This window comes from Myodes glareolus, chromosome 1, assembly GCF_982192425.1.
Source record: "Myodes glareolus chromosome 1, mMyoGla1.1, whole genome shotgun sequence".
Classification (NCBI taxonomy): domain Eukaryota; kingdom Metazoa; phylum Chordata; class Mammalia; order Rodentia; family Cricetidae; genus Myodes; species Myodes glareolus.
In genome coordinates this window covers 26,708,566-26,727,172 of record NC_142026.1, presented here as the reverse complement: position 1 = coordinate 26,727,172, position 18,607 = coordinate 26,708,566, and the positions used below count along the sequence as shown (strand labels likewise).

Sequence of the window (18,607 nt, the reverse complement as noted above, 5' to 3'; positions counted from 1 at the left end):
CAACAACAGGGTTGGGCGCTTTCACCTCCAGCGTCCAGTCACCCCAGGCTTCTTTGAGCTCTTGTGAACTACAACCCTTCCGTGCAGCGTGCTCCGCAAAGTCGGGCTAGGAGACGTCGGTTCAGCACCAAGGACAAGGACCCCACAGCAGGTCTTGGAGGTACAAGGTCAGGTCCAACCGAGGTCGACTGGGTTCGCCCGTGGTGTGCGAGAGCTGTACGTGCCGGGGACAGGGACAAGTGCTTTTGGGAATGTTGGGGGGAGGGCGACACCCGCGATAATGAGGTCAGGCCGGTCCCTCTGCGGCCTCACAGATTCTGCGCCAAGAGGTCGCGAGTGGCAGCTGCGAGTCCTCTGAAGCGGTCCCTCTAAGCTTTCTGGGGCCTCTCCACCCACTTTCCACCTCAGCATCGCCTCGCTATCCATTCCAGACCCGCGCCCCCACCTCTGTGCCTTCCGGTTTTCTTTTGGACACACCCACGACTCTGACCCCTTGAGGCTGGAAACCGAGGACCGCTTCACTGCAACTTGCTGAGACTCGGAGCAGAAGGGTTCCCATCCCAGATCCTCCCGCCCGGCTCCCAGCCTCCGTGGGCCCCGCCCCCGGCCCCGCCCGCGGTTGCCGGGGGAACCACGGGCTCCCGCAGCTGCAGGAGGCGTCCGGTCCCGCTCAGCAGCACCAGCCGCTGGCGCCTCTGCTACCGCCATCTCCGCCGCTAGCTCCGCCGCTGCCACCGCACCCAGCTCCTCTCTCCGGCTCCTGAGTCCTCTCCGCTCGCCATGCCTCCCCGCCGAGCCCAGGCGCCCGGTGCCCGGCTGCTGCCCGTGCTGGCCCTGCTGCCGCTGTTGCTTGGTGCTGGGCCCCAGGGCGGCTGCTTGGCCAGCCCAGTGCCCGCCGCGCCCCTGTCTGCTCCGGGACCGTGCGCCTCTCAGCCCTGCCAGAACGGGGGTGTGTGCACCCCGCGTTCGGTGGCCGGCCAGGAGCATTCCGCGGCCGACGCTGAGCCCGGCTACAGCTGCACCTGTCCCGCTGGGGTCTCCGGCACCGACTGCCAGGTGAGTGGACCCTACAGTCGCTCGGAGACATGCAACCTCTCTCCGGCCGCTGGGTCTCCAGTACTCCAGATACTTACTAGCTTCTGTTACTTTAGGAAGGGAATTCGTAGGTGCAGACCGGGGGCTCACCCTCCAAGTGCGGCTTGGCTGCCCACCTCAGTTACCTGGCAATGCCAGCTAGGACTCTTGGGGCGTGTCCTGTGTTCCAGGGCCTGGGAGTCACTCCATCGCATCCCTGGTACTCGTGGATCTATCTATCATCAACCATCAAGTGGCGCGCCCCTCCGGGGATGCCCAGACTGAGCACAGGCTAGGCAGAGCAGAGAAGTCGGTTCTGTGAGTCCCCTGTGGGGTACTCAATGTTCAGCTGGGCTCTGTTCCTGAACCTACTGGATCCGGTGTGTGTAAAGAATGCAATAAGTGGGGGCAGGATGGTGGGCGCTATGCCAGGTGGTGGGGGCATTTTCCTTCCTTTCTTCTACCTCTAGGGCTCTGACAAGGCAGCCAGAGGCTGGGAGGACAGCTGCCTCCTGGGCCTGCTGCCAGCCCTGTCTGAGCTTGGGTGGTGGCGACGTCGGAACAGGTGGAGACGTTCGAGGGCATCAAGCTGGGTCCTGCGGAGTCGCCCTTCTGGCTGGACGCCCTCGTAGCCAGGACACAAGCAGGGGCACTGGGAAGTCTCAGAAAGCTGTAACCCTATGAGGGATGGGAGGTGGCCAGCAACCGTCCTTGAACTGGAAATGTCCAAAGAGGGACTTGACAGAAAATAAACGTGGCGTTTGTAAGTGTGTTAAAGCTCAAAGAACCTACAAACGTTTTCCGTGTGCGAACTGGTAGCTCCTTGTGTGCGCATAGCTGATCCTCTAGGGTAAAGATGGGGAAAAAAAGCATCCATCTGAAACAGCTAGATTAAACCACGTGAAGGTGGGACGTATCTGGGATCGGCTTTCTTTCTTACATTTAGGGTGGAAGAGTTCCTTTCCTATAAATTGATACAATGATTGAAGACTTTAAGAATGCTCTGAGCAGCTCCACTTTCAAATGAGAAGGAGGCCATCCTTTCCGTGGGAGAGGCTTTCATTTGTAAAATAGAGGCGAGCGGGGATAAAGAGGCTTGACCTTGGCAGACAGACTTTTTTTTTCTTTTCTATTACAAACTGCCCCCACCCCCATAGTGGCAAAAGCCGGAGATTGATTCTTTTTTCAGCGCTATATTCTTCTTCTTTGTTAACTGCTTTCAGTAAGTGTTAACTCCCTCAAGGGAAAAGAGGGGATGGTGATGGGGTATTGTGTGGTCTGGACAGCAAACGGACTTTCTACGTGACCGTTATTGTAGGCAAGCCTAGTAGAGTCATCTAAACCATCAGGGACAAAGCCTGGTCTTTGGATGACAGACCTGCAGAATGAAGTCAGAGGGTGAATTTATACTCGTTTTCTCTCCTGACAAATGATAGCTTTTCCCCGGGAGATGTCTGACTGCTTCTATCAAGCTGCTGCTATGTTTGCATGCTTGAGTTTCTTCGTTGAGAGAAATAGGTGATTTGGACTCAGGGTGTAGTAGAAGCAGGTAGCGAGAGAGCTCTATCAATCTAAACCAGTTTAGGTAAAAAGAGAAAGCTGATTAGGCATTGGACACTTAATACAACTCAGAGATATTTTTGTGTGACTCTAAAAGTAGATAAAAAAAATTAATCAAGCAAGGGAAAGTATTCTCTATTGCTCCCCAAAGACGATAGCAGAAAAAGCACAACTATTTGCTTCAATATCTAAGGCAATTTATCTGGAAGGCTCACCAATGTTTCAGAAGCAATTAGCTCAAAACAGAGGTGGGTTCCTTCTACAGCTCCCGGTCAAGGCAGGGTTAGCTGTGTGAGGGAGTCAGCCCTCCCAAGGAGAAGCTGCACGCCCTGCTCCGAGATCAGAGTGGGGGAGAGTAGAGGAGCTGCAATTCCAACAGGAAAGCTGAGTGAAGTGGGAACTTCAGACTCAGTTACCCAGAGAAAGCTTACTAGAGGATTCAGAGCTTTACAGCCCATAAAAAATTGATTCCTGGTGCTTTTAATTTAATCTCTCAGTGAGCCTCATTACTCTCATTGTCTAGGGCATCAGAAAACCATACACAAAAGGTAACCTTAATAGAGAAGGCAGAGACAGAAAACACAAGAACAGAAACCTACCTACAAATACAGGCTGGGTGTGGTGCGAAATGGGAAGGCCAAGGCAGAAGGATCAGGAGCTCAAGGCCTTCTTTGGCCAAGTAGCAAGTTCAAGGCCAGCCTGGACTACAGTAGTTGGCTTCAAAAACCAAAACCCAACTTAAACCGAACCAAATCAAATCAGAAACATATGCAAGGGGCACGGATATTAGTACTTAGTGAGAATCTAATGCTCGCTGCACAGACTGAGAGTGGAAACTGACCTGCCTATGAAGAGTCTTCTAAACAGTGTTGCCCTCCCCCTACATAGATAGTTTATGCCCGCGGCAACATTATAACCCGTCACTGAGGTCTCCTTTGGTTTTGAGAAATATAAACAAAACAAACAACAGCAAAACCTTATTGATCACTAATCAGCTGTCATTTTCATGTTTCTGGAACCGACTTCTTGACGTGCCAGTGGCATGATGGGGGCTTACAGGACCTGGAAACAGGCTCAAATGACCCCGAAACTTCTGTTAAACCTGATGAGAGGTGACAGAGATGACCGGGGCACAGTTTCCTTATCCTTGTCTTCAAACTGCTTCTCTGTGTTTGTCTTGGTGACCATGGGCAGCTTTTGAGGCTTGCCTGTTGGTTTTTCTCCTCCCTTCTATACCCAGGCAAGCTGATAAAGGGCCTGAGCACTCCCTCTTTTGATGCTGATGGGGAGGGTCACACACTGGTACAGTCCCTGCGTGATATCACGACAGCTGAACGTCTTAACTTCATTATCCTAGGCTGCTCTCCCTCTTTCTCACACTCACTCACGTCATCATGATTACAGGTCCTATCGGGGTACTCGACTACAGCGGCAAGCAAAGGGACACTACATAAAAGAAATGAGCAGGGCATGGTGGTGCACACCTGTAATCCTGGCACTGGGGGCAGGAGAATCCCAAGTTCTAGGCCAGCCTGGGCTACAGAGTGACCTTGTCTCAAAACCAACCAACCAAACACTCCCTCCCCGCAACCCCAAGAGGTTGGGGATGCAGGAAGGCGGCAGTTGTCAGCCTCTGGCCAGTCTTTCTCCTCTAACCAGAGCTACAGAGGCAGCTCCCTTCTGTCAGTGCAAGCACACAGGTGGTTCCGTAGTAGACTTCTCACCTGCTCTCCATGGGGCTAGCCATGAAAGCTAGCGATTGTTTAACGTGGATTGTATTTGTTTGTAAAGCTTATTTTATTTTTAATGACAGAATCCTTTGCCAAATATGCAAGCAGTTAGACACCTGTTTGTTTTTCATCACACATTCCCCGAGGGACTTATCCTCTGGAAAGAAGATAAAAATGTATCAATTTCTGCCCTTGTGGAGAAAAGGGGGGGCTCTTACTAGCCGGTTTTTATTTAAGTTAATGATGTTCATTAAGCTCATTCGAGAATCTCTTCTGGTCAAGCACGCTAATTTGAAACTGGTTCAGATGAACAAATCCATTTCTTTCTTTCCTTTCAAAACACTTATTTATTTTAAATTTATTCTTCTCTAATATATTGCATCACGACTGCCGCTTCCCCTCCCTCTCCTCTCAGTACCCCCTCCCCTCATATGCCCTTTCCTCCAGATCCACTCCTCCTCCTCTCCCTTCAGAAAAGGGCAGATCTCCCAGAGGTATCAACCAAACATGGCATGTCAAGTTATAAAAAAAAAAAAAAAAAAAAAAAAAAAAAAAAAAAAAAAAAAAAAAAAAAAAAACTAGGCACGTCTCTTTGCATTAAGGCTGGATGAGGCAACCCAGTAGGAGAAAAAGGGTCCCAAAAGCATGCAAAAATATCAGAAACAGCGTCCATTCCCACTGTTAGGAGTCCTACAGGAACACCAAGTTACACAACCATAGCATACGCAGAAGACCTAGTTCAGACCCTGATTGTTCGTTGAGTCTCTGTGAGCCCATATGAGCCCTGGTTAGTTGATTCTGTGGGCTGTGTTCTCCTAGTGTCCGCAACCCCTCTGGCTCCTACAATCCTTTCCTTGCCCTTTTCCATAGGATTTCCCAGGCTCTACCTAATGTTTGGCTGGGGGTCTCTGCATCTGCTTCCCTCAGTCGCTTGATGAAGCCTCTCTGATGATGATTATGCTAGGCTCCAGTCTACAAGTATAGCAGAGTATCATTAGGAATCATTGCCTTGATTTTATTTTTCTGGGTATGCTTGGTTCTCTCCTAGGTCTCTGGGCTATCCAGATTCTGGTTCCTGGCCCACCAGGCAGTGTCTGAGACGGCTCCCTCTCGCATTGTGAGTCTCAAGTTGGGCCAGTCTTTGGTTGTCCATTCTCACAAATTCTGTGCTTCCTTCCCAGCACATCTTGCAGGCAGGACTCATTGTAGGTTGAAGGTTTTGTGTCTCAATCCCTCCTCTGGAAGCCTTGCCTGGTTATGGAAGATGGCCAAGTCAGGCTCCACAGTCTCCATTATTAGGAATCTTCACTAGGGTCACCCTCGTGGATTCCTGGGAGTTACCATTGCACTAGGTTTCTACTTCACCTCAGAAATGTCCCCCAATTCTTATCATTTCTCCCAGTATTCTCTCCCTCCACACCCTGTACCTAATTCATCCTGTTCCCATCTCGACTTGCCCGTAGTCTACCCATGGAATCTATTTTATTTCTATTTCTTCCTCCCCTGGAGATCCATCCCCCCCCACCCCATCACCTTAGGGCATCCTGAACAAATCATATTTCTAACCAAAGATGTGGTTTTTGTTGTTTTTTGTTTTACTGGTGTTGAAAACAGTCTTGCAATTTTTTGGCCATCAGTAAACCACTGACTCTTCAGCCTCTGACTGAGATTAGCTAATAACCAAAGGTTGTAATTCTTTGCCTTACATCAGTTAAAAAAGACTGGACTTTTTACACACACACACACACACACACACACACACACACACACATAATTGTGGTATCTGCAAACTAACAGCAATCAAATGCAGTGTACAAATTTATCTCTCTTTTTGACTTGTTTTATTTTTTTCTGTTTTGTTTTGTTTTGGTTTCTGAGACAGGGTTTCCCTATGTAACAGCTCTGGCTGTACTGGAACTTGTTCTCACTGAGATCTGCCCGCCTCTGCTTCCCTAGCGCTGGGATTAAAGGCGTGCACCACCACCACCCTCTTTCTGGCTTCTCTATGAATTGTTTTTACAGTCTTGAGAGAGACACTCAGTGTCTCTAAACCTCAGTGTTCATATCTCTGAAATGAACTACCTGCCATATTTTCTTTTAAGAAGTCATAAAGTCACAAATGAGAATCTCAGAAAGTTTTTACTCTAAGCGTGAAGTGTGTGAAAATAGAGATGATGATTGTTTTTACGTCTTTATTTATTTATTTATTTGGTGGCAGGAAGGTCAAAGGACAACTTTCCCCTTCTACCACGTGGGTCTCAGAGATCACACTCAAGCTGTTAGGCTTGGTGGCAAATGCCTTTCCCAGAGAGCCACCTCATTGTCTCTACTGCCCCTTTGAGACAATCTCATTGCATCGCTCAGACTGTAGGAACTTGAGTTCCTCCTGCCTCAGCCTCCTTAGTGTTGGATTACAGATGTGCACCACTGTGCTTGGCATAAGAATGAATGCTTAAAAGTTTTGGAGCAATGTGAAGTGGCGCACAAATAGAAAGTATAAGAAAAGGACCTTATTTTTTCCTTGTGTAAGATCCGGTTTTACCAGTTAATTCAGTGTCTGTGATTGGTTCCCTTCAATAAACAGGTTCAGGGTTTTCTCTGTACTAGAACCACCGTGTCAGAAGTTTTTAAAATGATAAATTAACTATTAAAATTTTTGTTCTCGTCTTCTGAAATAAATGTTTTCTCAGTAAAATTCTCACTGAGCTGACATTTCCTTTGAAATAAAAGAGTTTTTGAAGTGTCAAAATTCTTGTAACAGTTTTAAGAAAAGAAGGAAACAGTTGATTTTCTATGCTTTTCTTATATCTGTGAGTGGTATTCTTGGCCATTCATAGGAAACATCACCTTCCACATCTTGGCCACTTGACAAAACACATTTTGGTCTTTAGTGTCTTTGCTGACGCCTCTCATGACATGGTACCCAGCATCCAAGGTGGCTCTGTGTCCTCATTTCATGAGCATCCATGGGGGAAAAAACCTAGCCTGTGGTTGAAGGGCATTTGAGTCAAAAAGCAGAATGTCGGGCTATAATTTTAGACATCCTCTTCAGCTCAGGAGGCAGTTGTGGTCAGAGTTACTCACCCCAGAGGAGCCACTGCAGAATCCAGGCCCCCAGTGGAACATCTACCAGCATGATAGTTTCATAGGCAAGATGTCTTCCTAATTGCCCTTCCCATAACCCCTTCACTACAGCTCAGTCCTTGTTATATATTAAAGAACCATGGAGCTTTAACAAATATGTGTGTCTGGGTTTTTAGTGCCCTCTAACCCTCCAGACTCTGACTTATGCATCATCTCCTGGGGTAGAACTGGGCACTGGTAACTTTACATGTTCTCCTATATTGTCAGGCTTGAGAGGACCTCCCTCCAACTCCTGAGCATATGACACGTGGCTCAGGAATTCCCAGACAGGCTCAAGTGGTTTAGGTCCTTGGGAGGGTGGAACTGGGGGATCCCTGGGTCAGAACCTGGCTCGCTCTGGATGCCCTCCAATTGGTAATTTCTTCCTCTGAATATGGGTGTCAAGCTATGGGAAGCTGAGATCCAGATGCTAGCCTTGAAGATGGTTTTGGCTTAGACAAATCCAGCCCAGTGATGTGCCCATAAAGACATTGATGAAAGACACTGACCTTCCCCAACTCAGTAGGTGCAAAGAGCCGCAAGGAAGCATGGCAAATGGAAAAAAACAGATTGTCCTGTGTGTACATGTGCACTTGGAAGTCAGAGGGCAATCGTGGCTGTCATCTACGTTATTTTGAGACAGGGTCTCTTGCTGACTTGGAACTAGTCCAGTCAAATAAATAGGCTAGTCTGGCTGACCCACGAACCCCAGGGTTCTGCCTGTCTTTGCATTATAAACATGTGTCACTTCTCCCAATTTCTGGGGACAGAACGCACGTCCTTGAGCTCTCAAGACAGGTGTTTAGCCAGCTGAGCCATTTCTCCAGTCCCCACTGGTTGTTTTGCCTGAACTCAGTCACCCATCATTATTAGATGCCCTATATTGAAGAGGCCCTGTGTTCTCCCTGCTAAAGCAGTTCCAGCCGAGACCGAGAGAGGGCGCTTTAGAACCCACACAGGAGCCGCATCCAGTAGTGTTACCAAGCCTTGCCTGGGTTGCCCGATGTGCTATGCCCATTGCTGAAAGGATGAGTTTTGCAGAAGTTTATGAAGTGGTCACATGTGGAGACAAAGCAATTCTGGAATCCTATTCCCCAAGGTTACGGCTTTGGGATCTTTACTGGGTGAAGTCGCTGGAGGTTAGAACTAATGGATGACCTGATCCATGACATCACACTTCATCAGCGGTTACCATAGTGACCCTCGTGCCAGAGGCTTTAGCTCTAGCTCTAGAACTGGTGCTTTTTACAGTGAACTGAAAGCAAGCGTTCATGAGCAGGTGGGATGGGTTAAATCTTGAGGATTTTTCAGATTTCTCCGCAGTCTTCAGAGATGCTTCACAATAAGGCGGCATAGATAGCTGGTCTCAGTGGGCCACAGCTGTGGGGCCTATTGAACATCTGTCGAGAAGGAGCCATGTTTGGGAGGTCGGTGCATTCTTTTTTTTTTCAAATTTATTGATTTATTTGTTTATAAAAATTTCCGCTTCCTCCCTTCCTCCCCATACCCTGCCATTCCCCCTACTCCCTCTCCTTCTCCCTCTCCAGTCCTAAGAGCAGTCAGGGTTTCCTGCCATGTGGGAAAGTTCAAGTTCCTCCCCTCTCTCTCCAGGCCTAGGGAGGTGAGCCTCCAACCAGACTAGGATCCCAAAAAGCCAGTACGTGCAGACAAAACAAGACCCAGTGCCATTGTCAATGGCTTCTCAGTCAGCCCCCATGTCAGCCACATTCAATACTGTTGCTCTGTAATAGAGTTTGAAGTCAGGGATGGTAATGCCTTCAGAAGTTCCTTTATTGTATAAGATTGTTTTGGCTATCCTGGGTTTTTTGTTTTGCCATATAAACTTGATTATTGTTCTCTCAAAGTCTGTGACGAAGTTTGATGGGATTTTAATGGGGATTGCATTGAATCTATAGATTGCTTTTGGTAGAATTGCCATTTTTACTATGTTGATTCTCCCAATCCAAGAACAGGAGAGGTCTTTCCATTTTCTGGTAACCTCCTCAATTTCTTTCTTCAAGGACTTAAAGTTCTTGTCAAATAGGTCTTTCACTTCCTTGGTTAGAGTTACCCCAAGATATTTTATGCTATTTGTGGCTATCTTGAAAGGTGATGTTTCTCTGATTTTTCTCTCTGCTTCTTTACCCTTTGTGTATAGGAGGGCAACTGATTTTTTGGAGTTGATCTTGTATCCTGCCACATTTCTAAAGGTGTTTATCACCTGTAGGAGTTCTTTGGTAGAGTTTTTGGGGTCGCTTATGTATACTATCATATCATCTGCAAATAACGAAAGTTTAACTTCATCCTTTCCAATTCGAATCCCTTGATCCCCTTATGTTGTCTTATTGTTGTTGCTAGAACTTCAAGTACTATATTGAAGAGGTTATGGAGAGAGTGGACAGGCTTGTCGTGTTCCTGATTTTAGTGGAATGTCTTTGAGTTTCTCTCCATTCAATTTGATGTTAGCTGTCGGTTTGCTATATATTGCTTTTATTATATTTAGGTATGATCCTTGTATCCCCAATCTCTCCAACACCTTTATCATAAAGGGGTGTTGAATTTTGTCAAATGCTTTTTCAGTATCCAATGAAATGATCATATGGTTTTTTTCTTTCAGTTTATTTATATGATGGATTACATTGATAGATTTGCGTATGTTGAACCAGCCCTATATCTCTGGGATGAAGCCCACTTGATCATAATGGATAATTTTTCTAATGTGTTCTTGGATTCAGTTTGCAAGTATTTTATTGAGAATTTTTGCATCAATGTTCATGAGTGAGACTGGCCTGTAATTCTCTTTCTTGGTTGTGTTTTTGTGTGGTTTTGATATCAGGGTAACTGTAGCTTCATAAAAAGAGTTTGGCAATAACTCTTCTGTTTCTATATTGTGAAATACATTAAGGAGTGTAGGTATTAGCTCTTCCTGGAAGTTCTGGTAGAATTCTGCATTGAAATCGTCTGGTCCTGGGCTTTTTTTGGTATGGAGATTTTTGATAACAGCTTCTAATTCTTCACGACTGACATGTCTATTTAGATTGTTCACCTGGTCTTGGTTCAATTTTGGTATATGGTACTTATCTAAAAAAATGTCCATTTCTTTTACATTTTCCAATTTTGTGGCATACAGGCTTTTGTAGTAAGATCTAATGATTCTCTGAATTTCCTCTGCGTCTGTGGTTATGTCTCCCTTTTCATTTCTGATCTTATTAATTTGAGTGTTCTCTCTCTGCCATTTGATTAGTTTGGAGAGGGGTTTGTCAATCTTGTTGATTTTCTCCAAGAACCAGCTTTTTGCTTCATTGATTCTTTGGATTGTTTTCTGTGTTTCTATTTTGTTGATTTCAGCCCTCAGTTTGATTATTTCCAGTCTTCTACTCCTCCTGGGTGAATCAGCTTCTTTTTTTTCTAGAGCTTTCAGGTGTGCTGTTAAGTCTCCAATGTGTGCTTTCTCCGTTTTCTTTAATTGGGCACTTAGTGTTATGAACTTTCCTCTTAGCACTGCTTTCATAGTGTCCCATAGGTTTGAGTTTGTTGTGTCTTTATTTTCATTAAATTCAAGGAAGACTTTAATTTCTTTCTTTATTTCTTCTTTGACCCAGGGGTGATTTAGTAGTTGACTGTTCAACTTCCATGAGTTTGTTGGCTTCCTGGGGGTAGCATTGTTGTTGAATTCTAACTTTAATCCATAGTGGTCTGACAAGACACAGGTGGTTACTAATATTTTTTTTTGTATCTGTGGAAGTTTGCTTTGTTACCGAGTATGTGGTCAATTTTCGAGAAGGTTTCATGAGCTGCAGAGAAGAAGGTATATTCTTTCCTATTTGGGTGGAATGTTCTAAAGATGTCTGTTAAGTCCATTTGATTCAATACCTCCAATAATTCTCTTATTTCTCTGTTAGGTTTCTGTCTTATTGACCTGTCCATTGGTGAGAGAGGTGTGTTGAAGTCTCCTACTATTAGTGTGTGTGGTTTGATGACTGCCTTGAGTTCTAGAAGTGTTTCTTTTACATAAGTGGGTGCCTTTATATTAGGGGCATAGATATTCAGGATTGAGACTTCTTCTTGATGGATTGTTCCTGTTATGAGTATGAAATGTCTATCTCCGTCTCTTCTGATTGATTTTAGTTTGAAGTCGATTTTGTTAGATATTAGAATGGCCACACCCGCTTGTTTCTTAGGTCCATTTGCTTGTAAAACCTTTTCCCAACCCTTTACCCTGAGTAGGTGTCTGTCTTTGTGGTTGAGGTGTGTTTCTTGTAAACAGCAGAATGTTGGATCCTGTTTTTGTATCCAATCTCTAAGTCTGTGCCTTTTTATGGGTGAATTGAGTCCATTGATATTAAGTGATATTAATGACCAGTGGTTGTTGACTCCGGTCATTTTTTTTTTTGAGTAGTAGAATGTATGTGTTTTCCTTCTTTGAGTTGTGCTTGTGAAGGGTCGCTAGATGTCTGAGTTATTGTAGGCAGTGTTGGGAATGTTGGATTCCTTGGGTTGTGATTTTCCTTCTAATATTCTCTGTAAGGCTGGATTTGTAGCTATGTATTGTTTAAATTTGTTTTTATCCTGGAATATTTTGTTTTCTCCATTGATAGTGAATGATAGCTTGGCTGGGTATAGTAGCATCCATGCATCCATGGTCTCTTAGTTTCTGCAGTACCTCTATCCAGGACCTTCTGGCTTTCATGGTTTCCATAGAGAAGTCTGGTGTAAGTCTGATAGGTTTACCTTTATAAGTTACTTGACCTTTTTTCTTTGCAGCTCTTAATATCCTTTCTTTAATCTGGATGCTTTGTGTTTTGATTATTATATGGCGAGGGGATTTTTTTTTTTGATCCAGTCTATTCGGTGTTCTGTATGCTTCTTGAACCTTCATAGGAATATCATTCTTTAGGTTGGGAAAGTTTTCTTCTATAATTTTGTTGAATATATTTTTCTGGACCTTTGATCTGCAATTCTTCTCCTTCTTCTAACCCTATTATTCTTAGATTTGGTTTTTTTATTATGTCCCAGATTTCCTGAATGTTTTATGATGAGAATTTGTTGGATTTGCTGTTTTCTTTGGGCAGAGCGTTTATTTTCTCTATGGTGTCTTCATAATCTGAGATTCGTTCTTCTAACTCTTGTATTCTATTGGTTATGCTTGCTTCTGAAGTCTCTGTTTGTTTACCTCAATTATCCATATCTAGTTGGCCCTCGGTTTGTGTTTTCTTCATTGCCTCCATTTCAGCTTTCAATTCTTGAACTGTTTCTACTACCTGTTTGATTGTTTTTTCTTGGTTTCCCAGGGTGTCGTTTACGGATTTACTCATTTCTTCAAACCTTTTGTTATATTTCTCTTCCATTTCTTTACTCATTTCTTCAATCTTTTTATTATACTTCTCTTCCAGTTCTTTAAGTGAGTTATTCATACCCCGTTTAAGGGACTCTATTGCTTTCATAATGACACTGTTTTCCACTTCTTCCGGAACAGGGTGTTGAAGTCCTTCTGTAGTAAGATCGCTGGGATCTGGTGTTTTCATGTTGTTTTTTAGATTGTTGGAGGAATTCTTGCCTTGGCGTCTGCCCATCTCTTCCTTCAACTGTTCTCTAGTGGATCTTCTGGTACTGGGTCAGGTTCCCCGCTCTGATGAATCTTCTGCTAGAGGATCAGTGCCCCTTGCTGGCCAGGATTCTTGCTGAGCTGATGCAGGACCTACCTTTCCACCACCAGCAGGCAGGCTATTGAAACACAGCCACTCCCTCCTGCCGGGTTACACTTCCAGCCCAGTCCCAGCCTGCAAGCCGGCTGAGCTGGGTGTTTTTATGGCCCTGAGGAGGAGGAAGGGAGGAATAAAGGAAGGGGTTCCTGGATGAAAGGTGGGATGAGCTAGGAGGCAAGAGGGTTTAGCCCCTGCAGAGTGGCCAGGGAGTCAAGGGGGACTGGAGATGTCTGAGCTCCTTCTTGTCGGGCTTCTGCCACGGGTCAGAGCAAACTCACCCCAATGATGAATCTGCTGAGGAGGTTGGTGCATTCTTAGCTGTTTATTACTTTCCCCTATGCCAGGTCTGTTCTTGAAAATCTTTTTTTTAATTCCATATTTTCTTATTATTGTTTTGTTTTTGAGACAGGGTTTCATTGTGAAGCTTTGGCTTCCTGAAACTTGCTCTATAGATCAGGCTGGCCTGAAATCACAGAGATCCGCTTGCCTCTGCCTCCCAAGTGCTGGGATTAAATGCGTGTGCCACCACTGCCCCACTATCCCTATTTATTTATTTGGTTTTTCAAGACAGGGTTTTTCTGTAGCTTTGGAGCCTATCCTGGAATTGACTCTTGTAGACCAGGCTGGCCTCAAACTCACAGAGATCCTCCTGCTTCAGTTTCCTGAGTGCTGGGATTAAAGGCATGTGCCACCACTGCCTGGCCCCAAATATTTTTAAAAAATTGAATTTTATTATTTTTAAATTTTTTTGTTTTGTTTATTTATGTGCAGGTATATATAGACATGTTCATGTGAATGCCTGTATAGGCCAGAAGAGGGTGTCAAGTCCCAGAAGCTAGAAGTACAGGTGGTTGTGAGATACCTGATGTGGGTGCTGGGAGCCAAATTCAGCAGGTCCTCTGCAAGAGCAGCAAGAACTATTAACTGTTGAACCACATCTCTAGCCCCTCCATATGTGTGTATGTATATATGAATGAATAAATGAATATATGATGCGTATGTGTACACACACATACATACACACACACATATATATATATATATATTAAATAGCCCTAGCTTCTATATTCTATTTATTTATTTATTTATTTATTTATTATATATATAGCATTCTGCCTGCATGTATGCCTGCATATCAGAAGAGGGCACCAGATCTCATTATAGGTGGTTGTGAACCACCATGTGGTTGCTGGGAATTGAACTCAGGACCTCTGGAAGAGTAGCCAGTGCTCTTAACCTCTGAGCCATCGCTCCAGCCCTTCTATATTTCTAATAATCCTTTAAAAATACCTTTCAAGGCTAGAGAGATGGCAGAGTTGGTAAGAATGCTTGCTTCTCAACTGTGAAGTCCTGAATTCTGATCCCAATACCCATGTCAAAAGCTTGATGGAGCTGCATGAATCTGTAACCCCAGATTTCTAGGGGATGGAGACAGGAAGATCACTGGAGCTTGCTGGCTATGTGTGTGTGTGCGTGCGTGCATGCGTGCGTGTGTGTGTGTGTGTGTGTGTGTGTGTGTGTGTGTCCTTATGCACATGTGTGGGGGTATTGTAGAATTTAGTTCACTGAGGAAAACAACCACCATCTTTTTTTAAAAAGCTTTATTTATTTATTATGTATACAGTGTTCTGTCTGCATATATGCCTGCAGGCCAGAAGAGGGCACCAGATCTCATTACAGATGGTTGTGAGCTACCATGTGATTTCTGGGAATTGAACTCAGAACCTCTGGAAGAATAGCCAGTGCTCTTAACCTCTGAGCCATCTCTCCAGCCCAACAACAACCATGTTTGTCAGATAAGCTGGGCTGGCTTGTAAGAGACCATCAGGGGTAGACCTGCAGACTGTTGATGTTTGCTCAGAGGAAGAAGAGGTGGGAAAGGTCTTTGGAACTTTGTCTGAAATTCCAGCTCCTCCTCCTAGCCATTTATATGAAATCTTGCCCTAACCACTCAAAGCCTTAGCCTATAGGACTCAGGTGTTAGAGTTTAGAGGCTCGGACAGGATGGTTAAGAGAGTGCTGTATCTATGTAGCTATGGAAACCATCATGCTGCGTAAAGACTTTTCAGTTTTTGGGGTCACCAGTGCTCCTGTAAACAACCCCTCACCCATGCTCCGTAAGTAAGGACAATAGACCCATCGGGTCTCCAAGTCGACCTCTGGTGGAAGCATATTTTACTTTGCCTCTGGGACCTTATAAGGAGGGGGCAGACATTGTTCTCATCACCCAAGTGAAGGGATTCTCGGGACAGGGGACCAGAGGTGTCTCCCTCAATTATTTTCCATTGTATTTTTTTTTCAGACAGGATCTCTCACTGAAGCCAGAGCTCAGTTTAAACTGGTTGGCCAGTAAGTTCCCAGAATTCTCCTGTTTCAGCCTCCACGGCACTGGGGTCATGTGCTTACATGTGTGACTGGGGGCCCCTGATCAGGTCCTCAAGCTTGTTAATGGAGCCATCTGCCCAGCTCCTGAGATCAGGGTCCTTCAGGGCAGATTGTAGCCTTTCGTTTTGTCTTTGTCCTTGGTCAGGGCACTTAGACACCTTGGTCATGCCGTTTCTAGGAAAACCCGTGCATCAGGAGAGACAAATGGCAGCCTGAAATGCTTTGGCACGCGGGGAAAGTCCCTGCTACAGTACTATTAGCTCATGCGCGTTTCTAAAAGCAGTTTCCTCATTCATTAGAAAGATGGTCGGAAGAATTAAAAGAGCCCTTTGAGGAGGCCCTGGCAGAGACTGGCCCAGCAGGAGCACAGGCTCCTTTGTCTTAATAGAAGGGATTATGGATCTCTCCACTCCCATTTCTTAGCTGAGAAAGTTTACTCTGAGCCTTGTAGCTTGGGGACCAGCTACGCTTAGGTGTTGTGACTTTGTGTTATTTCAGTGGCTATGCTGCTAGTGCCTTGACCTGCTCCGTGTAGCTTTCAGAGTACAGCCAGGGGAGGGAAAGGGGTAGTGGTGCGGTCGGGCAGGTTTTAGGTTCTGAATGGATAGATACTTCAAATTGTTTGAAAAAAATGAAAGTTTCTCTTCTTAAAGAGAAAAGGGATGACTTATAAAGGAGGACGAGGAATTGAGAAGAGCGGAGAAAGGGCGCCGAAGGAGACACTTTGCTCCCAGCTCCTGCAGCCCAGAGCACCCTTTATAATTTCCGTGCCGGCACTTACCTGCTTCCTGTGGTTAATTTAAAAAAGGGTTTGTAATTGCGTTTGGGTTTCAGAGACAGATTGAGACTTCTCTATGGGATGAGTTTTCTGTGCTGGGTGGAATTACAAGGGAGGGAATGCATCTAGTCCCTATTTTCTTTTGATTTCTTTAGAAAAAGCTAAAATGACATTTGTTTATGTATGTATGTATGTATGTATGTATGTATCTATCTATCTATCGGTGTATGCGCACTGCATGGTACAGGTGTGAAATTCAAAAGACAATTTTCTTTTTTAGTTGAAAAAATATATAATTATTATATATATTATATATTAATATATCTTATATATTTTTTATGTTATATTCTGATTAGGATCTTTCCTCCCTCATCTCCTCCCCAGATCTTTCCCACTCATCCAACTCCATGGCCTCTTTCTCTCTTTAGAAAACAGGCAAATAAAATCAAACAAACCGAAATTTAAAAAGCAAAGAAACCCCACGAGACACATGCACACACAAAGACACAAGCATACATACAAACAAACCCCACAAAAACACAAAATTGGAACTATAGCGAACTAGCAAAAGACCAGAAGGCTAAAAATAAAATGTTGATACAAAGCAAAATAAGACAAAAAAAAATCTCCAAAAATATCACTGAGTTTGTTTTGTTTTCTCATCTACTGCTCTTAAGTGTGGTTCTTATACCAAGAGCGACCCCACTGGCAAGAGTCATTGCTGGTTTTTTTTTTTTCAATCAGTAGTCAATTGGATATAGCTTCTGAGTTAGGGATGGGGGCTCCTGTCCACTTCCCTCTCTCAGGGCTGCCACCCACCTGGCTTGGATCTGAGCAGACCTTGTGCAAGCTGCCACGGTCTCTGCGAGTGCATATGTGCATTCTTCCTGTTGTGTCTGGAAGAGAGTGTTTCTATGGTGTCAGACATCCCTCTGGTTCTTAGTTCCCCAAACCCTGAGAAGAGGGGTTTGCTGTAGATATCTCGTTTAGGACTGAGTGCTTCCAAGGTCAGAGGACCACTCTTGGCTTTAGAGTCTCTTCTTCCGTCATGCTGATCACAGGTATCAAACTCAGGTTGGCCGAGTACCGTAAAGGCACTGAGCCAGCTTACCTTCCACAGTCCCTCTTTTCTGTGGAGGATGAGAAGCTAAAAGGAACGCACAGTAGATGCTGAAATAGGATTCCTAGATCTTCCCCGCTCCCTCACTCTGCTGAGCTTTCTGCAAAGGTACAAAATCCCATTCTTAGTTGAATGTGCTAAAACAAGAGAAAGGCTAAATGTGTCCCATGTTACCTTAGGAAGGGAGGACATAACACAGGAACAATAGCGAGAGACCCAAGATCTCCACCTTGATATCGGTGCTCTCCCGCTGAATTTTCAGACGCTTCTTTTTAGGTATAATTTAAAGAACGTGAAATTCACTTATCTTGTCCTTTGGTTCTACAAGTTTTAAACCACTATCACAATTATTCCGTTCCCCAAATATCCTTCTGCCCTTTCGTTGTCAACGTTGTCTGTTTTTGAAACTTTGAGACAGGCTTTGACTATTGTTGGAAAAGAATATTCCTGCTGTTACACAAAGGGACACCAAAACAAAGCCAAAGTAACTTTCAAGGCAATTTCTTTTTGTTAAAAAAGGGCGTCGCATGACCCAGACTGAGCTAGTAAGTAGCACACATAGCCATGATGGCCTCTGTCTTCTATCCCTAACATAAGGGTGTGAGGGCTTGGCTGTTCCTCATTGGTGTTCATCCTGACAGTCTACTTATGATTGGCTAATATGGAAAGGAGCAGGAAGGAAATGTGGAAAGGAGGAAGGGAGCTGCGCTTTGGTTCATCAAGTTCCGGGAATGCAGGGAGGCCTTCATGTGAACAAAAATTTTCTGGGCTTGGGGAGAGGAAAAGCTTTGCATAGATGTTTTATAAGATGGAAGGGATTTACAGAAAATTAGCTCTTGGTGGGCTTGCCATCTTTGATAGAAAACAAACAGAGCATTTCTCATACTGTGTAGCTCAGGCTTGCCTTAAACTCACTATGTTGCCAGGGGTGTCTGCAAATTTGTAGCAATCCTCCTGCTTCAGCCTCCCAAGACCTGGGATTATAGGCATGCAACCATATTTGGCTAGTAGAATGTCTTTGAGGTTGATTCCGTGGTCCCTGGTATTGGGAGTCTGATCCTTATGGCCGAGTAGTACCCCATTGCATGCTTCTCCGTGATTTACTTCTCTTTTAGCCAATTGATATCATCTG

General features: G+C 44.8%; 1 protein-coding gene across 1 annotated transcript in view; it reads left to right on the top strand.

Moving 5' to 3' along the window:
* The first annotated feature begins 657 nt into the window (after positions 1-657).
* Positions 658-18,607, top strand: part of Dner (delta/notch like EGF repeat containing) — a 297,016-nt gene continuing 279,066 nt past the window's right edge. Inside the window, exon 1 of the mRNA XM_048459360.3 lies at positions 658-1,056. Coding sequence (XP_048315317.3) covers positions 781-1,056 — 276 coding nt within the window. The 5' untranslated portion in view covers positions 658-780. The remainder of the gene's footprint in view (positions 1,057-18,607) is intronic.